Here is a 16814-nt window from a genome sequence, read left to right as displayed (position 1 = left end):
TAGGGAAAACGAAGGCCATTGTTTTTGGATATCAAATCAAAAAGAATCAACAAGTCATCCAACCTAATTGTAGGTGGTTTGTCTCTACCCTCTGATACAATGCACAGGAGAGTTTTCTGAATTTAGCAATCCCGCAGCTGCAGGAGATATGCTACAGATAAACTATTAAATTCATCTTTGTAAAACAAAAAAGGACCCTTTTATGATGTGACAGTGTTTTTATACAGCTTTGATTAAGACCAGGCCCAAAACAACTTGGTTAATTTCATGATTTGGGTTAAATTAACTTCCCTAAAGCATCAAGTTCGTCAGAAATACCAAACTTTTTGTAAACTGGATCAAAGCTCCACTGTAACCAGGCGCAGTGCCCTTGTTTTCCGTTAGAGGACGCCATTGAGGCGCGGGGTCGGCGTTGAGTCAGTGCCAGGCAGGCTGGAGTGCCGCTGAGCTGGGTAGAGAAGGCAGACACTGAGCAGGGCTGCTGGAGGGAGGAAGGTTGCCTCATGCCGCCGGGCTTTATCGGGTATTAAACAATCTGACGTCCAGCGTTGCGCGACCGACTTTGTTGGTTGTGTAAGGAGGAATTATAAAGCAACAAAATGCATCTTATGGGGATCTCGGTTCTGCTGGCGGCTCTGCAGGTAAAATGTTTTTAATTTTACACCTTTCGAGGTTTCACAGTGGAGCAGATGCCCGTTAAGAAGAGATAGAGAGGAGCAGGGGCGGGGGGGGGGGGCAGTTAGATCGTTTCAACATCGGCATTTTCTTGTTTCATTTTAAGAAAATATTTAATTTTCTGCTATTGTGGGCCCAGTAAGGTCTAATAAAACCATAATCCTATACTGGCAGTAAAATGCCGCCGATAATAGACCTCCACACGCACGTCTATCAAACAGACGAAAGAAATGCTTTCGGAACCTGATGGTGCCTCTGTATAAGAAAACAGTTTCAGATGAAATGCGGCTGTGTAGGAGCGCAAGCAGGGAAATAGCCGAGGTGTGTGTAATCGCGTGCGCGTGAGAGAGAGACCCATCCATCCATTCTCTGATGACAGCCTGCTGCTGTCGCCTGTTTCAGCATCTTATTTATGACACAATTCAGGGCGCCGTCTGCTGAAACTAGATGCTTGACTTTTGTTGGGTTGTAATCCAGTTTAACCAGAGTAAATTCTGAGGGAATCAAGTCCCCGATACCATAACGTTTTTTTTTCCCTCGCAGTGAGAAAACGCCGATCACCATTAAAACAATGGCAGTTTTATGTGCCTTTTTATAACCGGGCGTGCGTGGTGGAGCAAGGTTTAAGACATTATGGGAGTCGAGTCTGTTCTTTTTGGGCAGCCTGCCTATTATGCAAGCTGAATGTACTACAGTATAGATGCTTAAGCCTCCTCATCCTCAGCCCTGTAATAATTTTAAATTAACTGTAGAAATTTGACCTCTGGTTTTTGCCACTTGGGGTGTGTGTCCTGGGAGTATTCACTTCTGGTGAAAGTGGATAAAGTGTTGCACCACATGATTATTTTCATAACATCTCAAATGATATTACTTGGCAGATATGCATTAAATAAGAATAACTGTGAGATTCTGGAACAGTGTGGCTTGCAGGTTCTGTAGCCTAGTCTGCTGACAGCCCAGGCTGAGGCTGCATGAACCACCTGCTGTTCAGCCCAATCCCAGAAACAACACTGTAACTTTTAAAGGACCAGTGGTCATCATACAGTCCACTGTTTAATAGCCAACCTTTCTATAACTTATTGTTCAGTTATATTCAGATTGTCCACCAGACACACTATCTATCTATCATGTTTTGGCTTATTGTGTTTACAGAAATTTTACAAACTAGGATATGTTCATGTCAAGGATGTGCTGCTGTAAAGGCAAATCATTACTCTGTACTTCCTGTAGCTTGTAAATGCAGGATTTATGAAAACCAAAAGAAGTCCACACCATGTGGACAAATCAATGAAGAGGACAGTGCTGTGCCAAAGGAGTAAAGGTCAGAGCCTAAAACAAACCCATCACCAACGATTATCTTGGGGTTACTTTAGATCACCTAAACACCTTTCATATAGTTGCTCGAGCAAGTGTTGTGTTTTTTGATTGTATGTTTTATATTTACTGGATACCTGAAGGCACTGTTGCTGTTTGTTGTGTAATTGTACAGTATGAATATCAGGTGTAAAGATATGGTTGATTTAGTTCTATATAACCAGGGATTGATTCACGGGCTTTTAGATAAGCCAGTAAAAACCAATGGTCAGAACAGCATGTAGGTTTGCAGAGCCCAGAACCTATAGGAAGAGAAAGAAATGATACCAGGTATTGATTAAAGGTTGTTTTTTTTTCAGCTGTGTTACATATTTCATCATCTTTCTTTTCTGGGAGATGGTTGATGCAAAATTGTTCCCATTTGTGAATCTTGTACTCTATCATTGTATTGCTACTGACCTATTTTTTTTAGCTCAAAGCTTGAAATGGAGAGTTTCTAAGAGTGTGCTTAGATTTCTTCATGTGTTTCCCATGCAAGCAGTTGGAGGACTTGTTTAGTGCTGGTTGAGGTCGATTGTCTGTGGTGCTGAAGAGAAAGATGGACATATTTTAAAGGAACAATGCATATTTAACTGCCTGCAGGGCATGGTATTCTTCAGAAATACATAAACAAAACAGAAAGCTGTTTATATACTTAGAATCACGATTATGTTTAATGTACAGTTAGAGGTTTACAGCTCTGCTTTTAATGATTAATGTTACTCAGTCAGTTTAAGAAAGTACATTTTATTGTAGCTGCTGCTCCAGTCAGACACTGCTCTGAGTGATGACGGGCCCGGGCTGTTTTGGTGGGCTAGGCAGAATTTCCTTAACTGTCAAACTGGAAAAAAACTTTCTAGATAAAATGAATTAGAATTTTACTTACAGTAAAATTAAAATGTCCCGACAACTTTTGATGGAGCTCAGGACTCTTCCTGAGGACTAGCTCTGTTTCACCGGATTAACTTGGAATCCATGCGTGACAGTTTATTTGTCTGAAGTGTAGAAGGAAGTACGGGGACTGTTACAGCTAGTTCCTTGCTGATCATGTCAGCATGTCTGGTTCATTAATTTGAAATGATTAATGAGGTAACACCTGCTGTGCCACATGCAGAGATGCACACAGCTCTTCCCTGGAGGTGCATATTGGATCCTGCTTCTATGTGACGCCTGTAGGGAGTTGTTGAACTCAAACTCATCCTACCTACAGTGGGTACGGAAAGTATTCAGACCCCCTTAAATTTTTCACTCTTTGTTATATTGCAGCCATATGCTAAACTCATTTAAGTTCATTTTTTTTCCTCATTAATGTACACACAGCACCCCATATTGACAGAAAAACACAGAATTTTTGACATTTTTGCAGATTTATTAAAAAAGAAAAACTGAAATATCACATGGTCATAAGTATTCAGACCCTTTGCTGTGACACTCATATATTTAACTTAGGTGCTGTCCATTTCTTCTGATCATCCCTGAGATGGTTCTACACCTTCATTTGAGTCCAACTGTGTTTGATTATACTGATTGGATGTGATTAGGAAAGCCACACACCTGCCCATATAAGACCCTACAGCTCACAGTGCATGTCAAAGCAAATGAGAATCATGAGGTCAAAGGAACTGCCTGAAGAGCTCAGAGACAGAATTGTGGCAAGGCACAGATCTGGCCAAGGTTACAAAAAAAATTTCTGCTGCACTTAAGGTTCCTAAGAGCACAGTGGCCTCCATAATCCTTAAATGGAAGACGTTTGGGACGACCAGAACCCTTCCTAGAGCTGGCCGTCCGGCCAAACTGAGCTATCGGGGGAGAAGAGCCTTGGTGAGAGAGGTACAGAAGAACCCAAAGATGACTGTGGCTGAGCTCCAGAGATGCAGTCGGGAGATGGGAGAAAGTTGTAAAAAGTCAACCATCACTGCAGCCCTCCACCAGTCGGGGCTTTAGGGCAGAGTGCCCCGACGGAAGCCTCTCCTCAGTGCAAGACACATGAAAGCCCGCATGGAGTTTGCTAAAAAAAACACCTGAAGGACTCCAAGATGGTGAGAAATAAGATTCTCTGGTCTGATGAGACCAAGATAGAACTTTTTGGCCTTAATTCTAAGCGGTATGTGTGGAGAAAACCAGGCACTGCTCATCACCTGTCCAATACAGTCCCAACAGTGAAGCATGGTGGTGGCAGCATCATGCTATGGGGGTGTTTTTCAGCTGCAGGGACAGGACGACTGGTTGCAATCGAGGGAAGGATGAATGCGGCCAAGTACAGGGATATCCTGGACGAAAACCTTCTCCAGAGGGCTCAGGACCTCAGACTGGGCCGAAGGTTCACCTTCAAACAAGACAATGACCCTAAGCACACAGCTAAAATAACGAAGGAGTGGCTGCACAACAACTCCGTGACTGTTCTTGAATGGCCCAGCCAGAGCCCTGACTTAAACCCAATTGAGCATCTCTGGAGAGACCTGAAAATGGCTGTCCACCAACGTTTACCATCCAACCTGACAGAACTGGAGAGGATCTGCAAGGAGGAATGGCAGAGGATCCCCAAATGCAGGTGTGAAAAACTTGTTGCATCATTCCCAAAAAGACTCATGGCTGTATTAGCTCAAAAGGGTGCTTCTACTAAATACTGAGCAAAGGGTCTGAATACTTATGACCATGTGATATTTCAGTTTTTCTTTTTTAATAAATCTGCAAAAATGTCCAAAATTCTGTGTTTTTCTGTCAATATGGGGTGCTGTGTGTACATTAATGAGGAACAAATGAACTTAAATGATTTTAGCATATGGCTGCAATATAACAAAGAGTGAAAAATTTAAGGGGGTCTGAATACTTTCCGTACCCACTGTACAAACAGCTGTAAGCAACAAGCAGAGCTTCGGTTTCAGAAAGACCTGGATTCGATTCAGTGGCAGGAGGAGATGGAAATGGTGAGCCTCATGAATCTGTCACATTGTATTTGTGTGGGAGTGTTTGGGTAGATGAGTTGTGGGAAAAGTCGACAGATAAATTTATTAATCCATTCAAGTTACAGTAATTAGTATGTGTCTGTATAGTCATATCTTCTTTTTTAAACATCACTCATTTTACATCCAGTGGTACTTAACAAAGACCATTGGTGTTAAAAATGAATGAATAATAAAAACTGTAATTTCTGGTTATGCCTGTAGATTCCATCCATCCATTTTCTAAACTGCTTAGTCCCAAACGGGGTCACGGAGCCAATCTGCAGGTGAGGGTACACCCTGGACAATTTTTTTTTAAGAGACACCAATCAACCTATGTTGCAGAGAGAACCCACACAAGCACAGGGAGAACGTGCAAACACAGAAAGGCCCCAGGCCGGCCAGGGCTTGAACCCGGAACCGGCTTGCTGTGAGGCAATAGCATTAACCACCGCACCAGTGTTCTGCCCTCCTGTAGATTCCATGACATCTTAAGATACTAATATTGGCTATGAGATACTCCTTAATGTACAGTCGTTTCTAGGAGCTCTTTTAGCAGCAGTGCTTTTTGTAAACACCTCTCAACTAGCTATAACTGTGTTTAAAGGTCTGCCTCCATTTCCAAACATGTGTTACATTAATAATGTTGTTTAAGGGAGGTGTCATCTCTGACAGAGCTCTCATATGGTGCAGAGTCATGGAAGGTATGGATTGTTTAACACAAGTCAGACCCCAGCTGGTACTTCCTGTACATCACTGTTAAACACTGTTCACCACAGTGAACATGGCGATGCGCATGGCTGCCTTGGTAACGCGTGATCTCATGTGTTGTTTTTTCTTCGTTTTCTCATTTTTTTGCAACCCATCCCAGATTACCTTCACCAAAGAAGAAACATTAAACAGCAGACAACTCACTCCAAACACCCTTTCTCCAATTTCTGATAATGCAAAAGGCTGTGTGGACATTCTGGTCAGAGGGGCAGCAGCCCTCTACGGGACCTGGAGAAAACGCCAGCGAGGGAAGAGAGCGGTTGAGCGCTGGTTAAGTTACGACAGAGACGGAGCTGCACACTGCTCCCGTCCATCCACCTAGCGAATCTCCACTCTCTAGCCAACAAAATGGACGAACTCCTTCTCATCAACCAGTATAACTCCGACTTTACACATTCTGCTGCCCTATGCTTCACGGAGACTTGGCTCAACAACTCCATCTCGATGGCACAAGACAAATACCGGGGTTCCAGATACACAGAACAGATCGCATAATGAAGTTATCCAGGAAAATGAGAGAAGGTGGAATCTGTTTCTCCATGGAAACCTGGACTTAGAAACTCTCTTCATTAACTGCAAATCAGAGAATTCTCCTCATTCATTCCGATCGGAGTGTATATAAGATCACAGGCCCACGCTTGCACACTACAGCACCTGGTCGACCAGATAATGAGTGTGGAACTGAAACATCCCAACTCCCCAGTCATTGTTCAGCATGTCAGTTGTCCCACCAGGGACAAAATCACACTGGACCACTACTACACAGCAATAAAAGATACCTATCACTCTGTCCCCCACACAGCCCTTGTTCCCTCTGATCACTGCATGGTCCATCTTATGCCAACATATAGGAAGAAACTTAATGCTGCAAAGCCTGTGGTCGAACCGGTGAAGAGACAAAAAAATCAAACACATGCAGGATGTGTTTTTTCTCTCTACCCTGCAGTTTTTTCAGTGTTACAAGTTAGAAGCTATTGTGGCAGAAATTGTGCTGCTGTGTACATCCTGGATTGTTAGTAAATGGGAGCTGCCTATACGCTGGTATAACCGGCAGAAACGAAGCAGGAGCACTAAGCTCATTCTGACACTCAGGCTGTTTGTTGGTGAACTGTTTCTCTTCACTGTCTTTAACAGAAGAATATTAAATATCATTGGGTTGTGCACTGTTGGTTGGTTTGATAAAGCAAGCTATTTGAAAACATCGTCTCGGCTCTGGGGAATTCCAGTGGGTGTTTTCACTACTTTCTGACATTGTATAGACCAAATGATTAATCTACTAGACTAATAGAAAAAAAATACAGTTACAGTCCTAGTAATAGTACATGTAGGCCATTGTGTGTGTCAGTGTTCAGACACATTGTTGTCTTCCATCTTATCAATGAGTAACTGATGTGATAAGACAGTAGGTGGAACCTTATAAATGTATTATTAAACGATGCTCAGTATCTGCTGTACTGTTGTAAATGGAATAAACAGTTGATACAGGCCTGAGTTCACAGCGTATCTGGTTAACTTTCTTTCTTTGTGCCCTTGGATCATTTTATTTTGTCAGAGCTGAACCAGATGGGAGTTCACTTCTCATGTCTACTTAACACATCATCATGCACATAAAGCCCTGCCTCACTCTGCGTCTCAGTAGATTTAAGGGTCGTGACACACCAAGCTGATGATCCGCCATTGACTACTGTCGGGCCATTGGGGCCCGTCCTCCCGGTGTGTCCCACACTGTTGGCACCAGTCAGTCCCTGTTGCTTTTCAGCCAATTCAAGATGTGGAATTGGCATTGGCCTGTTGAGCCTTATCGATGAGAGAGAGACCACTCTGACTGACTGTTCAGTTTAGCAATATCAATGCATTAAAAGGGAGCGGTTCTTTCACTCATGTCAGCTTTGTGTGTCTCTGCCCTTAGGATAAGGAAAGAGGAAGTAAACACACATAGCAAGACTGTGCTCTGATGCTACACAGACAAAAAGTGAAGTGGGGAAAAAAGCAGGAAGAGGTCCCAGAGGTCATGGTGAGGCAGTAGGGTGAAGGATGGGAGTAAAATAAAGTGATACATGAATCAGATGATTAAACAGTTTATAGAATAACAGAACCGCTAAAATCAGTCTTCATTTATTGCCTGTGAAGGAAAACTGTACACCACAGTATTTCCTGTACAGTAATCACAGCCAGTAGGCAGGCCCGCTGTCTTGATCATGTCCGGGAATAGATGAGGTCAAAAGGACCCCACATACACATACTTCCATTAGTACCCCCCACGCACAGGTTGCATCAGGGCATATGCCATAACGCCCATTTGCACACGGCAAAAGAACTCTTATTTCCCACACAGTTAATCCAGATGTACTAAAACTAAATGTAGCTCCACCACTGAAATTCAATCATAGAGAGATAGAAAATTGATCAATTCATTTAATCATTTGTACATAAGATACCTTATGTCAGTTTACATGGAAAAATATTACTTGGATCTTAAACTGTCTTCCTCCCTCTCCTCCCTGGCACAGCTGGCCTCACCCACCCTGGGTCCATCCTTGTCTTTCTGTCCTCTCCGACACAGCTACAACCCTGACACTTAGCTGTTTCTCTCAGAGCTCATGTTGTGTTAGGTTTGTATACAAGCTAATAACTGGACGTTAAAAGTAAAGCTAATAGTACGGGTGTTTGCCAGATGTTACCTTAAGCTAAACTGATGTTGGTGGGGTTTTACTTGTTGAAGCTTTATCTTTGGCTTCAGTATAATTTTTAAATACCTGAACATAAAGTCCTTTGCACCTCTTTGTCATTTTCTTATTTTTTTTTCTTATTTGAGCACCTGACTTTAGTGTCTGACTGTTTAAGTTTACTGACTGTGTGAACCGTTAAAACAATGCAACAAAGCAAACCTTTTTTTGCATTGTAGAGGTAACGTGTGATTGTTTTGACCAACTATGTCAAAAAATTAGGAAGATAAAAATAAAAAGCTTTTGTGTGACTCACAAATACTATATGAAATTTCCACAGATGTTATTTAAAAGTTAGAGGGCCATTTTGCTCTCCCCCGGCCCAGGGCCAACTGACCCAGTGCTTCCCCATTGTTGGGGGGGTGGCGGCATGTTGGGACAAGGCTCAAACAACAGGATATACAAACGTTTAGACACTAATTATCGGTATCATTGATATCAATGGTAACTCTGGAGCAAGTAAGTCCAATTGCCAACTTTAGCACTTCAAATAAATCATTGCTTCTTCTCCTTCTGTCTTTCCATGTTTATGTTCAGCCTTTACTATGGCAGAGAACCAAATCACTGTCAGACAGTTCATGTTGCTGCAGTCAGAGACCTCAGCTTTATAAAAAAGACTATTTAACATTTGCAAACTTATTTAATATAGGAGGGCATCGAGATGTAATCTAAGATGAATGCAGTATCACAATAGTCCTCTTACTTCCTTTATCTTGCTTTTCGTGCACTCACCAGGTTGTTGTTGTGAGCAGAGAGGCCGAGCGGTCCTTGCCTTGCACAAGGGGGTTTATACAGGAGGAATACATCATCAAAATGGACCAAGAGCTGGCAAAGGGAGAGGCTGTCTTCAACGGTCAGTACACACACACACACACACACACACACGCAGACTTGGAAATAGCTCCAGTAATAATCCCCTGCTGTTGGGTGGAGGTTGTTTAAGAGTCCTGCTGATATTTGAACCATAACAGAGCTTCAAGAGGACTGACCTTTGTGAAGACTAAGGGTGGAGCAGGATTAGACAGCTCCACTGAACTGGCCTTCTGTTAGGATGAGTGTGCTCCACTACTACAGTTTAAATATTGTGATGAAACGTTACTGTCATTGAAGGTTTAACATCCTTCTAATGGTCAATGCTTCTGTCTTCTTCCCCTGGAAGAATTAGATGTTGAAAGGTGGCCTCAGTGCCATTTCTAAAGGGGTTTGTTCCCAGACAGGTTTACTGTTCTTGAGTAATCTGCACTCCTTTAAAAGAAGAGACTGACTGAAATGTAGGTTTGAACATTGTCATTAGTGCTTTGGCCATAAGAGTGAGGAACGTAGTGAAGTTTGAGAAGTCACAGATGTTGTCAGAGTCTAAGCATAGGAAAGTATAAACTTCCATGTTTATTGTAAAGGACTTCTGCCTTTGAACTGATGAACCGAATCTTTACCTTATTTATGTCCAGCCTGTACCAACCAGAGGTCTGAAGTTCAGCATGGGAAAACGTTAAATATTCAATCTGTGATGATCTGTCTGAGCTCATCGTTCACAGTGTTTAAGTTCAATAGGCCCTGTGTGCAGTTTCAGCGGGGGCGTTTGTTAAGTCCATGTCAGTCTGATGTACTGCATGTCTCACTGCCGCAACTGTAAGATAAGCAATTGTTTTTCTCTGTTTTAGTGTAAACCAAGAAACCGGTGAGCCATGAACAGATATTCACTACACCATTTGAGAAGCAATGTGTGGAAGCATGTTAGATTTGACATAATAAACAGAAAAATCTTTGATTAAAGTACAGCTGTTTGCTGCAAAACTGTTATGGTTGAGTCCCCCTCACCAGCGGGTGAGGGAGAACAAAAGGGAGGACTCAAGAAGCAGACCCAGGTGGTTTAATGGAGAACACAAACAAAGTAATTGAGTCAATGTATAGTACATAACCAGGGTAGGGCAGTAATGGCTGAGGAGAAAAGGACGAGCAGGTGAGTAGACAGAATAACAGCAGGAACCAGGAGGATTAGCAAACGAAGGCAACAGAGTAGCGAACGTACCGAAATCCAATGCACAGGAACTGTCAGCGTTGAAACCAGTTACGTATAGCTACACACATGTAAATAATGTACAAAAAGAAATCAACAGCACAGGGACTGTGCAAAAGCAATCAGAAGTTACCTGTTATCCCTGTGAAGCAGCATGAATGAACCATGTCAGTGTTACAGCATCGTTTAGGATTAGGCTATGCTGAGTGAGTCGGACTGAATTTCAATGCGTTCTTTGCCAGCTCTCATTCGTTCAAACTTTGATCTATTTTTTGTGGTAACCCTAATGCCAAGAATGCAAAAATAAGGAAGTTCACAAGGTCAGACCCCTCATCTGGCCCATTTCTTTAAAACATGACAAGGTTAAAAAAAAACAAAAAACAATCTGCTATAAGGTATTTTTTGAACATCATTCACCTCTTTGTAGGCTTGAAACGTTTATGTTATTATTATTATTATTATTATTATAGGACAACTATTATATTATTGCCTGGTTTTTATTTCTGTAGCTGTCCTATTGGTTATGACAGCATCATACTCACAAAAGGCAAAAATACAGTTCCACTAAGCATAGCTCAGATAGGACAACATATATGAGTGCTTTGATAACCAGAGTTTTAAACAAACCCTCAGTTTAGTTAAATGTCAGTCAAAGACAAACTGAACATCCAGTTAAAGTGCGGCTCAGCTGTGGGCTTCTTTCCAAGCTGCCAGCCTGGTCGACGTGAAGCTGTCAACTAAGGCTGCAATAAATGTTTCAGTGACTTTGAGCACTATACATTCAAGTGGTAAGAGGCATCAAGTCAGCAGACTGTCTCACTAACACTGGCAACACAGCAAAATTAGCTAACAATCACAACATGGTAGCTACTGGTCATAACAGGCCAAGTTAGGCTGGAGCAGCTGAACTAGGCAGGGCTGCATTTTGTTGCATATATGAATTCAACTTTTGATTTGTGGGAGGAAGAATGAATGACTATACATTAAAATGTTACATTGTCTGGTTTTAAGCTGGGTGATGTATGATTGCATATATCTTTGGAGTCTTCAAAAAGTTATATGGGTCAGAAGCCCAGTCCACCGGAATATGTGAACATGAACATGCTGTGAACATGCTGTCCTTTTTTGATGAACCAGGTACACTCTGCATGATATTTCTCTGTTGTGTGCATGAGAGGGGTTGGAGTGCTCAGCATCATTGACTGGACCTCAGGGTATCAACGGCAGGGTGATCGACAAGCAGTGTGTATTTGTAGAGCGGGTGAAACCGCAGTGTGTGAGCTTTGCTGTGTGAATGGTTGTGTAAGAGCAACAGTCTTTCTCAGAGGCATAGTGGTGTGTACAGTATATGCAAGTACTGTATAAGTCACATACATTTACCATATACCGAAAAATAGCTATATACATGTATATGTCTTCCATGCACAGTAATCTGTGGTGTTTACTGTGAGACTCAAGAGACACTCATCCCCTGATTTAAGTTTTTAGTCTGTGTCCCCACAGGCAGCCTAAGTACCCTGTTAAATCAGCACCAAGCCTGGGGAGAAGCATTGCCTGAAGGACTAACAAATGACATTTCACAGCCCCCGAGCTCCACAGCTCACACAACAACACATCTGTAGCAAACAAGTAAAAACCATCTGACAATGATTACACTGATGAACTGGAAGGAGAAGCATGTCTCGAAAGAGATAAGATGAACGCAACGTTAGATAATGACATTATACCACGACGCCAAGGGAAACGAATGCAGAAGTATTTACATCCTGACATTTTTTGTATTGGACTGTATAGCAGGTCCACTGATGCTACAGTATGACTTCCTCTTTAAACACTATTTTTATTTGCAGAAGATGATGTTTTGGATACTTCTGTGGCCTTTTTTTATTCTCCACTCTATCACTCTATGTAGTTTCATAGTTGGAAAAAAAACTTCTTTTACTGATATTAACAGGAAGTGAGTGAGAGATAAACTTTCTAAAACTGCTTTGGATATGGTTTATATCATACTTTACAGAGGGCAATCAATAATTGAACTAAAACATATTCCCCACTGGTATGTTTCTCTCTGCTTCATGTCTGTAGTAGGATGAGGAAGATGTGTGTTGACAGTCAATATCTCCACACAAATGTCTTGGTCGGCCGCTGCCTCTGCTTATTCTCTACGTACAGGAAGTGCTCAGACCCTTTGATGTCTGTAAATTAGCACGTCAGTGTTTGTGTATTCTGCCTCTTAATTCAGTGAATGGGAGCTGTGTTTGAGCGTGATAGTGTTGGTAGACTTGCTGCAGAACAATATCATTCTGCTCTGAGGAGGATTTTGTGAGGGCATATTAGTCGGGAAGGTTGCCACTTTGAACCCCCGGAGTGTAAAAATGTCTCCACATCTATTGCAGAGATGCTCCTCAGTTTTACAGAAGCTTTTGGTAGAAGGCAGAACCCAGTGTGAACACGTGAAACTGTATGAATATGATGCAGCATTTGCGGTTGATCTTCCCCTGGAAACACAGAGGTTAGAAAGTGAAGGAACTGGAACATAATCAATTTTTTGTTGCATTTTTGTGATTTTATTCTGAAGGAATGCATGAAACAGAGCCTTCTAGCCACACAGAAGTATCAGGCAAATGCTCTACAATAATGCTGTGCTGAGGTGGTGTGTGAGTGGGAATGTTTGTGTGTGTGATCACATGTTTTTGTGCTTCAGTGGACTTGTATGGGCTCTGTGAAGTGTAATAAGTCAACTGAAACAGAGGTTACGGTTATGGAAACAGTGAGAGTGTTTCACCGTGTTTGTCTGGGATGATTATGCTCATGGGGTGTGTGTCAGTTCAGTGTATTGGTGAAGGAGGTTAGGTTAAAAATTACAGTGTTGTGTTGTTTATACAGTATAACATAGGCTACTAACTACTTCTTCATGTGCAGCCCAGGCAGCAGGAAAGATAAGGAGAGAAAGATGTTGCTGGTCAGTCTGCATGTCACACTGCTCCCCATCAAACCTTCCTTAACTGTTAGACTGTTAGTCCATTAAAAACTGATAAGCTGTCCTGGAAAGTAATAACAGACAGGGAACATAGCTGTATGTTTGATATTTGCTATTTACTTAATAGACAGTTGAGTTCACACTTTGGTCTTGTAAAATATGAATGATGTTAATAAAAAAAGTGCTGTGTTGCCATTATACCTACTTTGTCTTTGTACTGCATTATAATTCTTTCCATTCTCAAATTAGCATGGGCCAGTAACCTTTTACAGTAGGTCTTTAGTCACATTGCCCTTTAATTCTCTTTTTAGTGCCAGTCATATTAGTCATTTTAGCTTTCAGTTAGTGTCACATAAGCCTTCACATGATCCTTTTTGTTTTTGCATTGACCTTAGTTTTCCTTATAGTTCTGAAAATTTTTCTGAAAATGGCTGAGAACATCAAAATAAGCAGTGGTCATGACTATATGTAACTAAATACATCAGGAACATTGGTTTCAACATGTAACTGTTTGTTGGACCTTTGCTTGATTTTGATGAAAAGATGGCAGGCTATCAGACACGAGGGTCTGCACTCACCACAGGGGACTCAATGAGCTGTTTGAAGATAATTTGGGGATCAGTGCAGGGTGCCTTTGCTGGGTGACAATCTGATGGCTCTCAGCACTGTTAATTATTTAATTGGAGCAGAGGAAGACTGAATTATTAATGAGAGGAGAGCGGATGGAGGGGAAAGGCATAATTATAAGCCGACAGAGCATCTGGGGGATGGGTTGTGAAGGAAAGGCAGTTAGAGGTGGAGATCAGCAGCACAGGTTTATTCAAACTGGTGGAGACACACAGTCACAGGAAACAGGAAGAAGCTCTGAAGACTGCAGTACGTGATACAGTCAGTTGCTTTCAATACTGTCTTCAGGCTGTTTTTGTTTGTTTTGTAAGAGTTTTTCGAAAAATTAAAGTATCTCTTTATCTATTTCAGTCTTGGCTGAGCTCAAACTGGGTGAGTTTTTTATATGGTTTGTTACAATCCAACAGAAATCTGGTCCAATCCCAATTATCATCTTATTGTCACATAATATCAACCATTTACGGCACGATATGGAACCAAAAGACTTTTTTGATACAGACTGATGTGTTTGTAGCACCTTTGAGTGCACCCAGTTAACATGCATAAGTTGATTTCAGTTAAAAATCTGACTGTTTGATTGAAACGAAGGCTGGAAGTAGCATTTTAACTTCAATACACTTAAAACCAGATTATTTGAAATCAAAATGTAAGTTGATTTAATATTTATTAATTAAGTTAAACTCAGTTTACTAATAAACATGCAATGCAAAACATTTATCAAAACATTTTTTTAAATAACTGGTGCGGTTTCATTTCTTAAAGATGTTCATCAGGCTTTGACAAAACACATATAACAAAATTCTTCCTTCCTTCTAAAAAAACTTTAAAAATAGCCATAAAGAAAATTCTTTTAAAAAGAATTTGTGATAGTGGCTTACATTAATGACATTACTTAAATGTAAATAATGCTGATAAACTTAGGTAATTTTGAAAGAGTTTCTCAACTAAGGCTGACCTTTCTGAGTTCAGAATATAAAAAAACAAAGGGAGACAGCGGTGTAGCTGTCCTCAGCTTCATAACTGTAACTGGTTGTGTTATGACATGAGGAAAGTTGGCTTGAAGGAAATGAATCTTTTTATGTTTCTCAAAGTTGAAAGTACTGAAAATGTTGTTTGGTGTCAGCAGCAAAACCTGCTGCTTTAGTATTTAAATATTCAAATACCAGCCGGCCCTACTTTTGTGAAGTGAATTGGTTCTAGATGTAGTGACTAATATATGATTAGCATGTAAGCTAACCCTGCCCTGTGAACAAAGGTAACCAGCAAAAATCAAAATGATTCAGCATTTACAGGAAACGGCCTCAAAGCTGTGGCGCCTGAGTCAGGTTTGTTCTTCTGTGGAAGGAACAGAAAAAAGAGAGGGGAATGGAAAGCTGATTCAGCTGCTGCCAGACCAGTGGACAGTCCCTCTGTGCATGTGTGTGTGCGTGTCTATATCTGTCTGTGAAGAAATAGATGTGCTAATTTTCGTTTGCTCTTCCTGTTCATCATGGGTATGTGTGTGTGTGTGTGTTTGTGTGCGAGTCAGGGAGGGGTCAGTGGCTCTTGCACTTCCTGTGCAGAGTGGTAGGGCTGACTATTCTGACCTTCCCATTTTCCCATCCATCCTTCCTATTAAGGCAATGAGTGTGAGCCAGCAATACAGCCTCATGCAGTCAGTCGGTGGTCAGCATTGTCATACACAGCCGTGGAAACCCCCATCCAGTGAACCGGCAGACACTGAGCACATTCATCTCCCCACATCCTCCCTCTAAACCCCCTCTCATTCTCCCTTTTCTTGGGTTCTTTTTGCATGTCTGTTTCTTCTCCTGTCATGCAGGGGATTGCCCTGTTTTATTCAAGCCTCATGTATCACTGTCTCCCCTTGCAGCCGGATTCGGGAAGAGCAGCTGAGATACAGAATGAGAACTGTCCCTCTCTCTTCCCCTCTCTCTCTCTCAGCCTCTGAATCAATCCCACTCTTCTTTTTCCCTCTCAACTGATTCCTGCTCCTGCCATTGTTTCTTTTCATAGGGACTTGTTAATGTCTCGGCATGGAGTGCTTACCACCCTTATATGTTTTCACTTCAGTATCTAGTGTAATGTAGAGTTTGGAGAAATGTAGAAGCTACTCGGTTTGGGCCACTCCAAAGTATAAATGATTCATGTCATTCTGGGGATGGCTAGATGGATGTCAGTTCTTCAGTCCAACACTTTGTCACTCTTTCAGCAGCACATTCAGATCAAAATGTTTTTGTAATAAATTGTATGTTCTGTAAATTCAGTTATATGTGCTTTTGTCTTGTGCAGTGAGTGAAATATCTGCAAGATCAAGTACTTCATCACACTGATGTCATAAATCAGCCTAAGACATTTGTGACATTGCCTGCAAAAGGTATTACAGGGATAGCAGCCTCAGTAGAAATGCTATAAATTTGTATCATATGACTGATCTCTTTTTTCTGTACTGTATACCATCATATGCATGTCATGGCGCTGGCCAGGGCTGCCTCAAACATTTTTGTTGTTCTTGTCAGTTTTCTGCAACCCTGCCCAGATTCTACTAGGGACGAGCTTCTGAACATCCGACAGCTCAGTCTGGACATTTTCTCCTCGGTTTTCATCAATGGTGGAAGCTGTTTGAACATTTTAGCTTGTGGAGCAGCAGCTGTTTTCAGGACTTGGAGAAGACAATGGAGGAGGAGGAGGGCCGGCGCCCTTGTAAGGCTATGACAGCAGGCATA

General features: G+C 41.7%; 1 protein-coding gene across 1 annotated transcript in view; it reads left to right on the top strand.

The window, feature by feature from the left end:
• Nucleotides 1-448: 448 nt before the first annotated feature.
• LOC109972214 (cadherin-2-like) overlaps nt 449-16814 on the top strand; it is a 213668-nt gene continuing 197302 nt past the window's right edge. Inside the window, exons 1-2 of the mRNA XM_020620927.1 lie at nt 449-641; nt 9203-9320. Of these exons, the coding sequence (XP_020476583.1) occupies nt 600-641; nt 9203-9320 (160 nt within the window). The 5' untranslated portion in view covers nt 449-599. The remainder of the gene's footprint in view (nt 642-9202; nt 9321-16814) is intronic.

The sequence above is a fragment of the Monopterus albus genome, unplaced genomic scaffold (assembly GCF_001952655.1).
Source record: "Monopterus albus unplaced genomic scaffold, M_albus_1.0 scaffold250.1, whole genome shotgun sequence".
Classification (NCBI taxonomy): domain Eukaryota; kingdom Metazoa; phylum Chordata; class Actinopteri; order Synbranchiformes; family Synbranchidae; genus Monopterus; species Monopterus albus.
This window is presented reverse-complemented; position numbering and strand designations above follow the sequence as displayed.